At 43.4% G+C, this 16505-nt stretch overlaps 1 protein-coding gene and 1 long non-coding RNA gene across 5 annotated transcripts in view; one reads left to right on the top strand and one right to left on the bottom strand.

The window, feature by feature from the left end:
* Window positions 1-16505, top strand: part of LOC125901808 (uncharacterized) — a 203470-nt gene that overhangs the window by 88730 nt on the left and 98235 nt on the right. The window lies entirely within an intron of this gene.
* Window positions 1-16505, bottom strand: part of epha4b (eph receptor A4b) — a 117897-nt gene that overhangs the window by 67409 nt on the left and 33983 nt on the right. For all 3 annotated transcript variants that reach the window (XM_049597725.1, XM_049597724.1, XM_049597723.1), the window contains exon 5: window positions 15144-15495. In XM_049597725.1, the coding sequence (XP_049453682.1) occupies window positions 15144-15495 (352 nt within the window). The remainder of the gene's footprint in view (window positions 1-15143; window positions 15496-16505) is intronic.

Consider the following 16505-nt stretch of genomic DNA (forward strand, 5'->3'; position numbering starts at 1 on the left):
AGTCTCTCTATTTGTGTGTGTGCATGTGTGTGTGTGTCTGCCTTTGTATGTGTGTCTTATTTCCCAGTGGGCTGTCTGTCATACGTTGACCCTGACCTTCTCCAGAGCTCCTGCACAAATATTTACTCTCTCGCTGACAGGCACACACACACACACACACACACACACACACACATATACAGACCCCTCAAAAATCTGAGGAAAAGAGAGCGAGCTCAATTTCAGTGCAATTAAAGCAAACACACATCAACACACACACTTTTCTAGCGGTAACCCAAGCTGATGGCTCTAATTTTGAGCCGGGGTGATTATCCTCCAGTGTAAAAACAGATTAAATAGATACCAGGTGCATGTGTGTTTCTGTGTGAATGGGGTCACAGGAAGACAGAGAAGAAGAAGAGAGAGAGCATGACAGGTCTATAGAAGGAGTCTGTTGGGAGCTTGCTTCACAGTCTGAATAACTTATTCTTCTGTCTGTCTGTTGTGGTATCAAGATAAAAGTCACACACACAAAGATTCACCTTTTCCTTTTAGACATAGCCAGGCACACCAGTAAAAACACAACACACACACACCTTAGGTTTACATACACAGATTTAAACCTCCACTGTTAACACACGTTCTGTCTCCCCAGGCACGCTCGCAGCTTAAACATCTTCCATAAAAACCCAACCTGTGAAGCTTTAACACACTGTAAACACACAAACACACGTCTCATCTCCCCACATACTGTCAGACACATGCATACACACATCACGGCAGTAAACGTGCCCACATCGGCCGGCCCCGTGACCGGCAGATTGTGTGTAGGAGGAGCTGTGCACCTCCTTTCCTCACCCACGTTATTTTCAGTTCATCACTCTCAATAATTCATTCTCTCAGGCGGTGGAGGAAAGGAGAGCCCCGTGCCTTTTTCCTCTGTGTCTCACACACACACACACACACACACACACACACACACACACACACACACACACACACTCTTACGAAGATGTACCTGTCAAGTGAGAGGCCATATTCTAGCTGCCTTTAATCTGTGGGTGGGCACTGGTCGACGTTGTCAGCCAAACTCTCAGCAAGTCGACAAAAGCAGAAAAATCTGCTCTCACTTTTATTCCCCTTATCAGCATAAGATCACAGAGACTTCATATCAGTGCTTTGTAAAAATTTTATAAACACAAAAGCACAAAAAAAAAGCCCAGAAAGAGAATGTTTTAGATTGCTGCCTCGCTGGTTTGTGAGTGTGCTGAGTATACATCCCTGTGAATGAACATATATTTGTATGTGTGTGTCCCCGAGTGCCATCTTCCACCTCCCAGGATAACCTTGTTACAAATGAAGTATGCCATAAATAACGCTTCCCCTCTCACACACCTCCTTGACACCATGGCACCCATTCAGCGTCGTGCAGGAAGTCAAGGGAGTCACACACAAAAGAGTCCCCTCTTGGGAAAATTGCTGCCGCGTGTCGCTTTTGTGCTCACCATAATACAATCTGCACAGTTCAGGATATAAATATCGACAAAACAACTAGCTTTATAGTCAGATCTGCTTTATGAAGCAGTCTTGAAAGGTATAATGACACTCACAGACCTCGATGATGCCCTCTCAACATAGCGCCGAATGAAGCAGGGCGGCAAGTCACTATGGAACATAAACTTTATACCGTGCTGCTATTTTTGGGCTCATTTATTTTCAGTTTCATTTAAAAATGATCATAACTGAGGTTCTGTGCTGGCATGAGCTGCTTTAAATGTGACTTTTTGCAACCAAGCTAAAAGTTGGGGATAGTTTAACATTTGGTGGCGGATTGCAGCCAGAAAATACCTGGAGCCGATCAGTAAACAGATTCCTGTGACATATTGACTGATGTTACAGAGAATTCCCTCCCACCTGAAACACGTGAACATGGCTCATGTTATTACTGGGGCATGGCACACTTTGCCACTGCTTGGTGTCATTTGGTGTAAGCTGAAGAACCAGTAGAGAATCTATTTGGCCCTAGTGGTTCTCTTCAGTTAAGGTTACTGGGGAAAGAGTACAAACACCACTGCCTACAAACATTGTATCTCCAGAGGATTATAGCTGTCTCAAGTACCATTTTTGGGGCTTCAGACTTCAGTGTTAACTACCAATATTCAGAGCTTCAGTTGGATGCAAAGGGACCTGGGGCGTTAGTAGTAATCAATCATTTTCCTATACGCTCATCAACCACCCAAACTTGACTTTAGTAAGACTTAGTGCTGCCGTTTGTGTGTGACAGAAAGTGATAGAAATAGGGAAGAGAAGTTATTAACTCGGACGCTGCTGGTTGGGCCGCATCACTAGATGCAAGGCAAGTGCTTCACTACAGTTGCCAGCTGCGGATAACCGTCAGTTCGTCTCATCTGTTCCTTTTCATCGTTAGAAAGCCAATTTATTTGCTTGAAGCATGGGACAATGACTGTCACGAACAGGATGCAGATCTTATGTGTGTCAGACACTTGCCACCTCCTTTCAGTTTGCTCTACCAGTTTGCTGGTGAAAAAACAAAACAAAAAACGAAGCCTTCAATCTGATCTTGACATTGATTATCAAAGCAACAACTGAGGCGTCAAAGCATCCGGATGAGCCCTAAAGAGGATACAAATTAAAGCAGTGTCTCTGAACCTTTTTGGCTACATGCACATCATGTCTTACAATTGTAGATTTTGTAATTTGACTAACAAATTATAAGACATGATTAATAATTATTTATATTTTAAGTAGCGGTGTCATTTATAAACACACTGACTCATCCGTGGTATTATCTGGCATCATTCAAGGGCCCGGGCCCGTGGCATCTCTTTTACGCAGCACCGTTTGACAGAGGCGCTGTATAGCACCTTTAAAGATGGGTGCCATGTCACAACAAAACAGGTTCTTTTATGATTTTGAGCCAAGGCATTGCTTTTGTGTTCTGTTTGGCATCATTCTTGTTTACATCTATGGTTAGAAAGACACAAATCAACTGCTTCTTTCAGCTTCCAAAAATGCTTTCATACAGGAGTTTTCAAAGTCTGCCCCCCTGGGTGCCCCCTCAGACAATCGAGACAACGGCATTACATGTAGGCACACTGGCACCACTGAAGGTATACTGTAGCTATTATTAGTTCCTGTTTACAAATCATTTCCAGTAAACATATCTAGCTTGCAGGTGTATTTAGCTACCTATACAAGTTGTCAGTTCGAGCCCACAGGCACCTGTGATTCTGCAGCAGCTGGTCTAAATGGTCATATTTAAAAATGAAACATAGTCTGTCACATCTCTCATCAGGTCCTGTGTAACCGTTCTTTGTTCTGGCTGACACTGGAGCTGAAAAGTCTATTTGAATTTCCTGAATGGTTCCTCTTGGCTGTAGAACAATAGTGCAGCTGTACTGAATACGAAAGCAGCAACAAATTGGACTTCGACCGCAGCTACATCTGTATGTTGTGTTTGGAGCTGAGCAATAACGCCTGGGCAACGACGGCCCAATCAGTCTGACGGGCTGATCGTACATCTGGAAACCATCCATAAACTAGAAAGAGAGAAAAAGAGGGAGGGATGGGGGGAAGGGGTCAATGGCTGTCTTCCTGTTCCTGTGTTTCCTGTTCGGCAGACCCGCTGGCTGCCTGCATGCCCCCTCTGCTTTCTCTCGCAACACACGTTTCTCAAAACCTTTAGATCTAAAATGGAGCAAACTCAACACTGAGTCAACACTATAGAAATGTGAAAATGATGAACTTTCCCATGAGTACACGCATGTTTATCCCTAACTGGAACTCAACAGATTATGGAACACATCCAATTAATGGCAACTGTACCCAAAGGAGACACACTCTCCCCTCTACACCTCTCTCTCTCTCTCTCTCTCTCTCTCTCTCTCTCTCTCTGCCTCCGTCCGTAGGGAATAGTGCTATATAAGGACGTGAAGTTGAAACATGCATTAACAGTTTCTCAGTCCTTGGCCTGCTTTTCCTCCGTCTCTCTAAGGCTTTGTTCACATAGCTCAACCCACTGCACCAGACTCAGCTCGAGCTATGCGAGGTCCCGTCTCCCAAAAGCCTCCTTGATGTCCTCGGGTTTGGTTGTGGCTAACACTACGGCGACGCAAATGCGTCTTGGTGCTAAGGTGGCTTTTGGCAACTCAGCTTATGTCTGACCAGTGATCTGCCATGGCGAAAGAGAAGCTGTGCTTTTGGGGGGGATGTGTGAATAGACATTATCTGGGTCAGTGCTGTGTGGGTATGTAGACGGGGTCTATGGTGTGTGGAGGATATAGCGAGTGCCTAAGCCTTTGTGATTTTGTGTGTCATTTATTCAAACACAAAAGAGAGGAGATGAGGAAGAGGGAGAGGGGAGGCAAGGGATGGAGTTTTAGGAGGGGACATGTGAGAGAGAGGAGATAAAAGCAAATGAAGGCAAAATGAAGTAAAAGGTGGCAGTCATTATCCAAATAAATGAAAAGTGAAGTCAGACAGACGGACAGCGGAAAGACGCACACTTCCAAAGACATGTAGAAGGACAGATGACTGGCCTTTACTTGGCCCATATATCCGTTTGTCCTTTAAGAACATCTGGCTCATAATAACACCCTGCTGCCTCACACTTCAACAGCTTAATGCCCTAATGCCTGCAGCAGTGTACACACACACACACATACACACGTTGCATACACACATCACTTGGACTGTATACACACAAAAATCTCTTGACTTGCTGTCTAAATCCTTCTGTTAGCCGCCCACTCCCTTCCTACCCACACCTTCTTGCTCTCAGGCTCCCTGAGCTGCCACCAAGAGAAGAGCAAAGAAATGAGAGGACTGTGTGCGTGCGTGTGTGTGTGTGTGTGTGTACACAAACATACTACATGCAGGAGGGAGCGCTTGACCTTCAAAAGTCTGTATGTGATCAACATAAAAATGCTCACTTTACCTCGACTGTCCGCATCACACACACACACACACACACATATTCACACACACACTCCTGCTGTAAGGATAGAGGCAGAGATCAAGCTCCGTGTTGGAGAGGCAATAAAGAAAGGCAGGTTCCCCACTGAGCTTTCAACACACACACCCACACACACATAGAGCCCTCTGTAAGTGAGCTCAATCTCTTTCGCAGGTGCGAAGATTAGCCTTTTCCTACATCTGTTCCCTGCTCAAACCTTTCATTACGAACACAGGCTGCAATCCTCTTATGAGATATAAAATGTAAAAGACTTGTGTGTATGTGTGTGTGTGCGTGTGCGTGTGCGTGTGCGTGGCTATGGTCTTTCTTTCATTATGCATCCGAGTGCATATCTTGATGGAGCCCTTACAGCACATGTATCATATAACTTTCACTTACTGTACAGAATGTAAGCTGTCTCACAGAGCACAAACAAAAGCTTTTACTGTAAATCCGTTCCTGCTGCGCCACAGTCAGAGCCAGGTCTGATCGACTGAGCGGCCGAGCAGCAGGCCTTTGATCGCTGCTCGTCACTGGCGAGACAGAAAGTCGAATTCCGCTTCACAGGTTGAGCAATATATTGTTTTTTTCCTTCTCTTGGAAATGACATTGAACAGGACTTAGTTATCCCGCCCAAAAGTTATGATCTCATAGCTTTGGTCAGATGGGGTTTTGAGTGTGTAAGGAGCTAAAGCAGTGTGATGTTTTCCTGGCTTTAAGGGTTTACATGGCATTGCCTTCAAAGAATAGTTCAACACTGAAGTTTTTTTTTGTTTGAAGTGAAAAAAAAAGTTTATTCGTCATCCCAACACTTCTGTGTTGTGTCTCTTGCTGGAAGTTGCCAGATACAGTTGGCGAGCCCAGATTTCGGTTTTGATCTCTGTACAGGAACAATGAGACCAAACCTGCCAACCTAACTGTGATGACAATGAAGTTACTGCCTGGCAAAGAAATATTCCAGCACATAACACTGCGATGTGTTGTTTTACACAAGATTTGTGCAAAAGACAACGTGTTAATTAGTGAGGCAGATTTTTCTACCTTTGGATGGAGCCAAGCTCGCTGTTTTTCCCTTGTGTCTTATATTTATGCTAAGCTAAGCTAACTGGCTATAGGCAGTAGCTTCACATCTATCATACAGACATCAGAGTGGTATAATCTAGTCATCTAACTCTTGGCAAGAAAGCAAATAAGTAGGTGGTGGCTTGTTCTTTAAACCAAATTTAAACTGCAGCAGTAATAATGAAACAGTCACTGTTGCATCAATGTTGGCCATTTTATTTTCATATTCAACAAACTATAAAACCTGGTAACATTCCTGAGGCTAACATGAGGTCAAAGACACGTTAACTCTGTCCCACCCTTTCTTTTTACAGTTGATTTTTATTGATTTTTGTATTTAAACAAATTACAATGCAACTAATACAACATATAATACAAAAATCCACAAAAAAACCCAAATATCACACAAGAAAAATATAATTCTTATCATCTAATTAACCATAATGGATAAAAATAAAAATCATAAGAAGCTACATATTCTAAAACGTGGATGCTTCACACACGTCTTCCACCCAGCAGCACAGAGGATGTATGCAATCAGCAGGGTTTCATAGCCTAATAAGGCCATGCCAACGATGTGAGCTCAGTACTCTGTTAAACTCTCTGGGGCGGCACCCAAACAATTTCCAAAAATTATAATCCAGTCTCTGTGAGGCATATTGTGATTTGTGATATTGGGCTTTATAAATAAAATTGAATTGAATTGAATCGAAGCCAATCAGGGATCTGCACTGCCGCTGACAATGTAAGCAGCCAATCAGAGACTGTGTTGTAGCTGGTGACGTAAAATGCAGGCAGCAGTTTGCAGAACAGTGATGGCGGCCTCTGCTTCCAAATAGTGTAAACACAGCAATAACAGAAATAAAGTCAATAACAACAATTAAACAAGTACAAGAGTAAGCACTCACAGGTTTCTCTGAGAAAAAGACGTAGTCGCCATTGTTTTAAATGGATTTGGCAAAAGCTTGATTGATCAACTGGCGCCATTGGTGATTAAGAAGATGATCCCCGGTGTTTTGTTACACTGATGGGCTGAAAGAGTTTTACTGTCAAGGCGAGTACTCCCTCCCACTGAAAGTGTTTGGGGCATCACTGAGTCCAGACTGATACAGATAGCGACACAGGATGTTGAGCTCACATCATTAGGATGGGCTTACCAGACTAATAGTTTCAAGGTGGACACCCAAGATAAGTGTCACCAATTCAGTATCTGACCATTGGCCTGAGTTATGATGTTGTGTAAAGGCCAGAAAAGTGTTTCTGTAGAACTTTATGATGTGACAGTGAAGTTAACCTTTGACCTTTTTTGAATTAAAATGTCGTCACTTCATTCATCATTTTATTCTATTAGACATTTGTGTGAAATTTTGTTATAGTAATTGAGTTATGGCCAATAATGTGTTTTATGCGGTCACAGTGACCCTTTGACCATCAAATTCTAATCAGTTAATTCTCGAGTTGATGTTTGTGCCAAATTAGAAGAAATTTCCTTTAAAGTATTCTTGAGTTATTGCCAGCATAGAGGCATAAAGAGAAGAGTTGACATTATTTATATAATGTGGCAAACTGTGAAAATATACTTCACATCTAACACAAAATGGGCTTCAAGTGTTATTGCCAAAATGTTGAACTATTCCTTTAACACACAGACATAAGATTAATATCGATCTTCTTTTCCAGTTCTCAGAAATAGCAAAAAAGTGCAATGCGTGTCTTCAAAATATTATTACAAGTCAATTAGCAGTCCAGAAACACATTGTTTCTGCATCCATGGCGTTCCAAATGAACACATAGTCGACTCATTGGACTCGTTCCTTTGTCATTTTTCACTTTGGTTTCGGTCCAATTTGAGAAGTGAAAAGAACAGCGGGAGAGCTAAGTGGAATCAGTGAAACAAGTGTGGTGTGACTTTGAAAAGTTCCTCTTGTAAACTAAGTTTCCGCTTCATCTTGGCAGCATCAAACAGACAAATGAATGCGAGGCGAAGGGAAGAAGGAGACCATTAGACAGGTGTAGCCGACGGACAGACAGACACGTCATGCTGACCCATATTACTTTTGCCCGCTGAGAAAGAGAGAGAGGAGATGAGAGCAAGAGAACTTGTGTCGAGGTGACAGGTGTCTGTCCTTCTCCACTCCGTCTCCTCCATCTCTCAGGCATCTGAGGCAGTAATTGGTGCTGTCAGACACACAGAGAAGGACAGGACACACACACACACACACACACAAACACACAGCTAGTCACAGCAGCACACACATACACACTCCTGCCCTTCAGCATGTACCTCTAGGGCTTAAAGCAGGAGAGGTTTGAGAGGAGAATTCACTACATTCCCTACCAGCTGTGAGACAGAGACAGCAGGAGAGGGCAAGGGAGTGCGAGGTGGAAATGGAGGGGGGGGGTGTAGAGGAAACAGTGGCAGACAGAAACAGAGAGGGAGAACAGAAACAGAATGCACAAGAGACAAAGACGCAGAGAGAAAAGAAAGCAAGAGAGCGAACGAGGCGGGGGGCTTTGGCTGCACTGACGGAGGCCTCTGCATGGGGTACAGAGATGGAGGAGAGCTGACAGGGGTGAGCAAATGTATGTGACAGAGAGGCAGGGAGAAAGAGAGGGTATGTGTTTGAATAAGAGTGAGAAAGAAGGAGAGATTATGTAACTCCAGTGGTGACAAAGCAGATGAGTATGATTTCATGGGATTGAGCAGCAGAGCCACAGCCAATCAGAACTCAGTGTGTGTAGTGCACACACACACAGTAGCCTACACAGAAAACCACAGGTGATTGAATCAACAAATATGTATTTAAGTTACAATGTTAAAATCCCCCTTCACTCAATATAGTGTTTTTCCTCTGTTTATGCCCCATAAAATGTCTGACCTTCTTGTTCTTGACCGTCTGTGCACTTATCTAAAATCTGAGATTCAAACGCACCCAGGGCAAGCTAGATTACGTACGTCACTAATTCAGAAGCCTATCTCTGTCTTTTATGGGAAACATATCGACGGGGCAGCAGACTTTAACACAACACCTGCAAAGAAATCTGAAACCTCCAGCACAGAGAGGGCAGTTAGCATAAGCATAGTGAAAGTTTTGACAGCAAACAAGATTGAGCGTGCACTTTCAGATGTAAATCGAACCGTGGAGCTTCCTTTCACTTTCTACCAAAAACCCAGTCATCGTGGTGCCATGCCATTTCTCTGAGGACCCTAAATTTCGAAGCCCCATTAGCCTGAAAAATGCCCTCTTGGAATGAAAACCCATTTCTCAGACAGCCGATCATCCCAAAAACAAACAGCCATTGATCAGAAGTTCCATTTCTTCAAAAATAAATACTTCATGGAGTTAGTGTCAGCTTCCCAGTGATGTTTACCAGCCCTTTGCTGTGTTTCTCAGCCGCATTTGAGCCACTGATCCCGGGGGTTTTTCACCGACCCATCCTGGTTTTACCAGCAGCTTTTGTGCCACCAAACGTAGGTGTTTTAAGCCAAAAAATGCTCTTGCCCTAACCATAACCAAGCGTTTTTTTGTGCCTAAGCCTAACCACATATTCACCACAACATTGTTGACAAATATAGCATATGCTTTTTTACAGAATGTGAACATTTTTCCTGGCAATTGGGTTGTCTAACCACAGGTGGTGTGTATTTTCAGAGAAACTGGCTGTCGGTCCAAAAGTTCATCTTTTGGAGTAACGGGGCTTTGCGACTTTGGACCGTTGGAACAATGGGCAGACCTTATTGTGGCAGATTTTATTTTCTGTGTCACAACTACTAACTACTGATACCAGCCGCTGCCAGTTAGCCTATAAGCTAACACGCTAACAAAAACCACAAACAAATAAAAGATGTTAACTACACTTAGCATTCTGATTTGTCAGCTAGTTGCCAGTTTTGATGCACAAGTCTGAATCACTCTCATTTACTTTGCACCTTCCTGCTGCTTTAAATATGTATTAATCCCCTGCTAAAAATAGTCCCAAACAAATGTGCTCCTGTTTGCTAAAAACTAGCTATAACTTTATTTTACTTATGATATGTTAATATGAGAGGTCAAAGGACGGTTCCTAGGAAAGTAATGTATGCAATATGGTACTTATTATATAAAACAATCTTTCATGTGGATCATTTACAATCATTCCCCATTGTAGCCTAAAGAATCTTTAAAGCTCTAAAGAATCTTTCCACAGCAGGTCAGCTGAACATGCATAAATGCAAAATGTGTTTTTCTGCATAGCTGTAAATTACGGGCAAGCACACGATCCAATCTGTTGAATAAAGTGTCCGATAATTAGTGTTCACTTGGGTCTAAATTTTTCGAGCCATTAGGATTTAAGCCGCTCGCTCAAGGACATTTCCTCAAAACATAAACAAAAGACTTGTTACTATACCTACTGAGTCAGAACACTCTCTATTTCCCCACTAATTAGCACCAAATTACACAGTTTATTTCCATAAATGTCCTAGGAAATAAAAAAAATGGTAGAACCTGCAAAACAAAGTCTCATGTAATAACTAAACCTTTCTAAAAAATGAAGCTTTATATTTGTGCCCTGTTTGTCAAGACTTACGCCTTCAGTAGGGGTCAGAAAGTATGTAGGAATGAAGTAACACCTAATTAGATTGGGTCTTTTAATGAGATTAACAGCAAAACATCAATATGTCATCATCCATTGTTTATGATAACTTGGTATGACATCACTTGCTAGATGCATGGTAGCCTCCGCCACAACCTGGTGGCTCTTGGTGCTTGTGTTGTGCCCATGAATCCCATTATTTCCTTCATAGTCAGTTACTACTGTGTTTTGTTTGTACTAGGAGAATGGCGGCCCTCTTTCTGAGTGGGCAGCGTCCTGTGTTGTCATAAAACAAGATTTAATCGAACCCAGTGTCCGACAATGACAACATCAAAACATACACACATTTTTAAACACACTTTGCGCCTCACTTTGGGGAACAAGAAGCAAGCATGGGGTGGGAAAATAGAAAAAGAGAAAGATGAACCCGTGATCTATAAATGTTTAACGAGTGCAGACAGAGGAGATGAGGGCTGTGTTGAGGAGGAGGAGGAGGAGGAGGAGGAGGAGAAGGGAGACAGAAAGAAAAATGGTGAGGTGAAAAAGGAAGACAGTATCAGAAAGGATGGGTGAGGAGCAAAATGGGGGGCTTGTAGAGGGAGAGAGGTCCCATTATAGAAGCAGACACCAGAGCAAGGTTAGAAAATAGCAGAGAGGAAGGGAGAGAGCCAGAGATTGAGAAAAAAAGGGCTGTAATTGGAGGTGTCTGGTGTTTGTCTAACACAGAGAGGCTAGTAATGATTCCATTAGCGCCTCACACCGTGAGAGAGAGACAGGGACGCAGAGAGGGAGACGGAGAGAGAATGAGAGCCAGAGGGAGAGAACGAGTGTGACACGGAGACAAAAAGAGAAGAGGCCAAAACACTACGAGAAGATTCACACAGAACATTAGAACAAGAAAACAATGAGGGCGCTAAATGGCGGAAAAAAAGGAGAAAACACACAAAAAGAATAAGAGAAAAGGGAATTCAAGGCGTCCATTAAAAGCCTTGTTCACCTGCACGATGGTGATAATTACAAATGCCCCTCCAGTCCTTTCCCCAGCTCTCTTCCCCACCTCACCCCTTCCTCTCTTTGTGTGACAGCAAACGAGAGAGGGTGATTTAAATGCATTAGCCGAGTGTGTTTTCCCTATGGAAGACCTACACACTGTGTCGGGGCAGGAACCTTTTGTTTGGAGCCGACGCCGAGCGCTGAGAGGACTCTTTAAAAGCCTGGCCCTTGTTCTCTCAGGGACACATTAAAGCTCAACGCACCGGGTTGTTGTACTTCTCTGTGTCCTCCCATGTCTTTGTTAAAAGCAGGCTGATTACAGATGCAGTTACATTAGGTAGCTAAGTGAAATTTTGACGAGGGAAGGGAATAATATCAGAAAAGAGGCACGTGCGGGCGAAATAGCACCGGCACCAATGTCACTTTGACAAAAGAAAGCTGGTTTCCAGGGTGTTCATTTGGCATTATCTCACAGGCTGCATACAAATATGAGATATGTTAGACTGACATACGTGGGACAGCAAATTCTCCAGCTGTATGAGGAGGGAATTTCATTGCTATGCAAATCCTTCCCAAGATCCCACAAAAATGTTTTTCCTAATACTGAGTAGGTGGCGCAGACAACCCTGCGGCACAGAGATTTCAATTCACCACAAAGGAATTAAAATCTATTGGAAAATGCTATGTGATTGTTTCCAGAATAATTGCTGTGCCACAAAAATATGTCCTGAAATGAACAAAAACTTGGCTCTCCCTCTTGTGTTGCCGACACCTGTTCTACCTCCACACACACACACATGCATCCACATCTGTAGTGACCATAACTTATTAGACAAGGGACCCATATATTTCCTGACCTCTGACCTCAGCCTGTCACAAGGACTCATTACATCAACGCACGACTACAGCACACATGCTGTTATTGAGTTAAAGCTAGCTTGTTAATTGTGCTTACCTTGCTGTATTTACTCTCTCCGGAGTGATAAGACTCAGGAAGCAGGCTGATGAGGTCATGGAGATCAATCAGGTCAACAGCTTTGCTGCGTCAGACTGACTTTGAATAAAGTTTGATACACAGGATGTGACACAGGCTCAATCCCATTTCATATTTTTACCCCTACCCCTCGTTTTTGACTGAGCCTTTTGTTGTTGTTTCACACTATCAATCGATCAGATACTGTCAGTCATCAAATAAAAAAGAACAGTGCTTCATTACCAGGCCACTAGTGGTGCTCTGTAAGCTAATATTACCAACCGTGCCAGGCTGCACTGGTGTTAGAGGAGCAGTAACTAGAGCAGCAACCTTGCTGCTGGACTTTGATTAAATCTTGGGTGTCATATGCCATCAAATAGGAGGAATGTGACATGGAAATATCTCCAAATATGAGAATGCCAAGCACAAATCAGCAATAACAACAAAATGTTAGCTAGGTAGTGGGTTCTTTTGTTACGCTTGTTATTGAGAAAAGGAACATAATACACTGAAACGACATCAAACTAGACAGTGGTTCTCAGACTTCTTGTGCCCAAGGCACACCAAAGGGCAAGCCAAGATCTCAAGGCTCACCTGTATTTATATCTGTGCACCGTAGCTTCTAAGAAAAAATAAGACAGGTAGCTTTCGTGATACTGTCTACTGTCTTTTTTTTTTCAGTGGTACGTCATCTTTACTGGTGCTTTGTTGTAGTTTGCTCCCTACAATGAAATGATCCATTGTCCCACTCACAGCTTTCTCCTTTTAATTGTTACCATCTCTCACACTTGCTGCCAATCAGGGCTTTTAATATGTCACACATTTATAATTCCCATGCGTGAACGGCAACAAATAGGTGACCCGTGAAGATTTTTTAAATAAAATTAAATTAAATCACATTTTTAGAGTTTGCCTCTTTATTAGGTGCGTGGTTGCGCACAACATACTGATACAGTCAATTAAAAATTCATCCATAACTTATTGTACAGGCCCAGTTAAATATTGCAATAATATTGTGTGGTTATCCCAAAATCCCCTGGCACACCTGGATTGGCATCACGGCACACTGTCTAATAATAATCGAATCTCGATTCATGGGTTTCTTTTGTTACTAGTGTAGCCATATTGCAGATGATATTTGTAACATTTGGTTTGAAGTTCGCCTCTAAAAAAAACCCCTAATTTGGAGGACCATGTAGCGCCCCAATACTTTGCCCTACCCCTCTATCCCAACAAGAATTTGGACACCCTACCCCTAGAAGTAAATGCACAATCAAAGGGTAAGAGCTAAGTTGTGAGGGCAAAGGTTGTATTGGGATTGGGCCATAGACCTAAACGCTGCAGGTAGTGAAATCATCTGAAAACCTGTCAGTGAGATCACCTGTCAGATAACCAAAGCGTGTCTTTTTTTTGCAAGACAGACATGCGGCTCAACAGTCGGCCTTTCATGATTGAGATGCAGCCAGAGTTCTGCCACAATCTGTGCACATTACCAGTATGCATGCTGCAGAGAACAGCGTCTGCTCTTATTCACTTGTCTCTAAGGCCCAACTGCCAAGTTTTCTGGGCGTCTTGGCTGCTGCCTCTCCAAAACAACTGAAATTGCATTATGTGCACCGATTTCCAAGTTTGCAACGATGAATATCTATGATTCCATTTTCTTTTCGGGGAGGAAGTGAGCCCGTGGGGACAGGTGACAGTGTGAGCCTAATACAGCTTGCGCGCTCAAATGCATGCACACACAGTATGTACACACACAAACGCACACATACCGCACGCACCATCTGTGGAGTTTTACGATTCAATAATCCGCTTCCTAAGGCATACCTTTCCCTCTCCTGCGACACAAACACACATCAATAAGCACTTTCTCACACACACACACTTGTACCACTCTCCCCCACTCAGCAGGGAAAATGAGATATTCAGCTCTGAAAAACACACACACACTCAAAAAAAAAAAAAGAGGAGATGCCTCAAAGCAACTCCTACCCTTCTCTCTGCAAGAACTGTCCTCGCAGTGTTGGGAGCTGTATAAAAGTCACTCGGAGCGATGACACCCACACAAGTCACACACACATCGGTAACCTAAATACAGAGTCATTGTCATTCCATCCTTAGTTTCACAGCAGAATTCATAGAGTGCCGAAATGCTTCTGCGCACACTCGTTCAGCATCGACACAGGTGCACACTCATGTATTTACACATCACATATTCATGTCTAAGAGAGCAGAATGAATATGATTGCTGCGTTTCATTTAAAAGTGCACTTTTGAAAGCTGTTGAGGAATCTCACGTCATACTTTGACACTCTGGTTTCTTTTCATTTCTGAAGGCCAACCTTTATGAGATCTGTGCATCCAGAGATACACACTATATAACAGGCACTCAGTAGTGTAGAGTAAATTCTGCAGTAATAAAGTCACTTTCCATAAACACAGACGCATTAAAGCAAATACACGATGGCACCATGCACATTTCACTTTCTTGCTCTCTAAATTTGTATTTCTATGGCTTTCTTATTCTCACACACGTTCCCACACACTAACAATACATCCCACACATGCCCCCGAACCCCCACTCACATTGGCAGACGTCCTTGTTCTCCTCGAAACCCGGTTTGCACACACACCTCCCGATGGGAACCAGCCAGCCTCCATCTGCACTGCAGTACATCTTTGGAGCCTCAAACTCCTCAGAGGCGTTCACACACACACCGTGGACCTCCACCAGCGCCGTGTCTCCGCCCGTTATCGTGTCAGGGAACTGGGCCAGGTTGAGCACAGTGAGGGGACACTTCTTGTAGAAGACCCTGACAGAGACCAGAGCGATACAGGCGCCCAGGTCCTGGAAGGCCAGGTAGAAACCCTTTTTACTCAGGTTGCTGATGTCCCGTACCTCCGTGTTCAGCTTCATCACACGGTCGCCAACATCCACCTGCGGATGAATGACATTTTATTTGTGTAGTTCATTTTAATTGGAGCATTTAAATTCAGTTGAAGCATTTTTTTCCAGTCTAAAAAGTTAGAATTCTATTTTGGTGCAGTGTTGCTGCTGTGAACTCAGCAACTGCATCTCCAAAGCTCAAATAATTATGCCCTCAAAATCCTGGCAATTTGGCAGCAAATGGGATACGATAACTGAGTTCAAATATAACCCACATTGAAACCCAGAGTTATTTTCTAAGAGTCAGTGGCAAATGATGAATATATAATAATTTTGGAATGCAACTCTTCTGTTAGGGAGTCAGTTGGTCACATACAAACAGACAGAGCTTAATGTTAAGATCAATATAGAAAACACAGTATAAGACGTAGCCAGCATACAGCTGCATGGGAAAGACTTTGATCCATTTATCACATGTGTGAGTGTGTGACATGTTAGATACACCTATCAGTCACAAAATTAAAACCACTGACAGGTGAAGTTACTAAAATTGATAATCACATTACATGGAATCCTCTGCTGAGAAACCTTGGGTCTTGGCATTCACGTGGATGCCCCTTGACACGCACCACCCACTCAAACACTATTGCACACCAAGTGCACCCCCTCATGGCAACATCACTCCCCACTGACAGTGCCCCCCCCCCCCCAGCAGGACAATGTGCCATGCCACACTGCAACATCTGGTCAGGAATGACCCAAGGAGGGTGACAAATTGCTCAAGGTGTCGACCTGGACTCAAATTTAACCTCATTCCAATCCAATCGAGTATCCTTGGAATGTGCTGGTACCCCAGATGTCCTGTGTCCATGCCTTAACAAGTTAGAGCCACTACCGTCTATCAGACTTGGCTCTGACCTGTCGAGGCATGGACACAGGATCTCTAGGGTACCAGCACATCTCGTGGATGCTCGATTGGATTGGGATCTGGGGAATTTGGAGTCCAGGCTGATGTCTTGAGCACTTTGTCAGATTCCTCGGGCCATTCCTGGGGAGTTTTT

The sequence above is a fragment of the Epinephelus fuscoguttatus genome, linkage group LG15, assembly GCF_011397635.1.
Source record: "Epinephelus fuscoguttatus linkage group LG15, E.fuscoguttatus.final_Chr_v1".
NCBI classification, from domain to species: Eukaryota; Metazoa; Chordata; class Actinopteri; order Perciformes; family Serranidae; genus Epinephelus; species Epinephelus fuscoguttatus.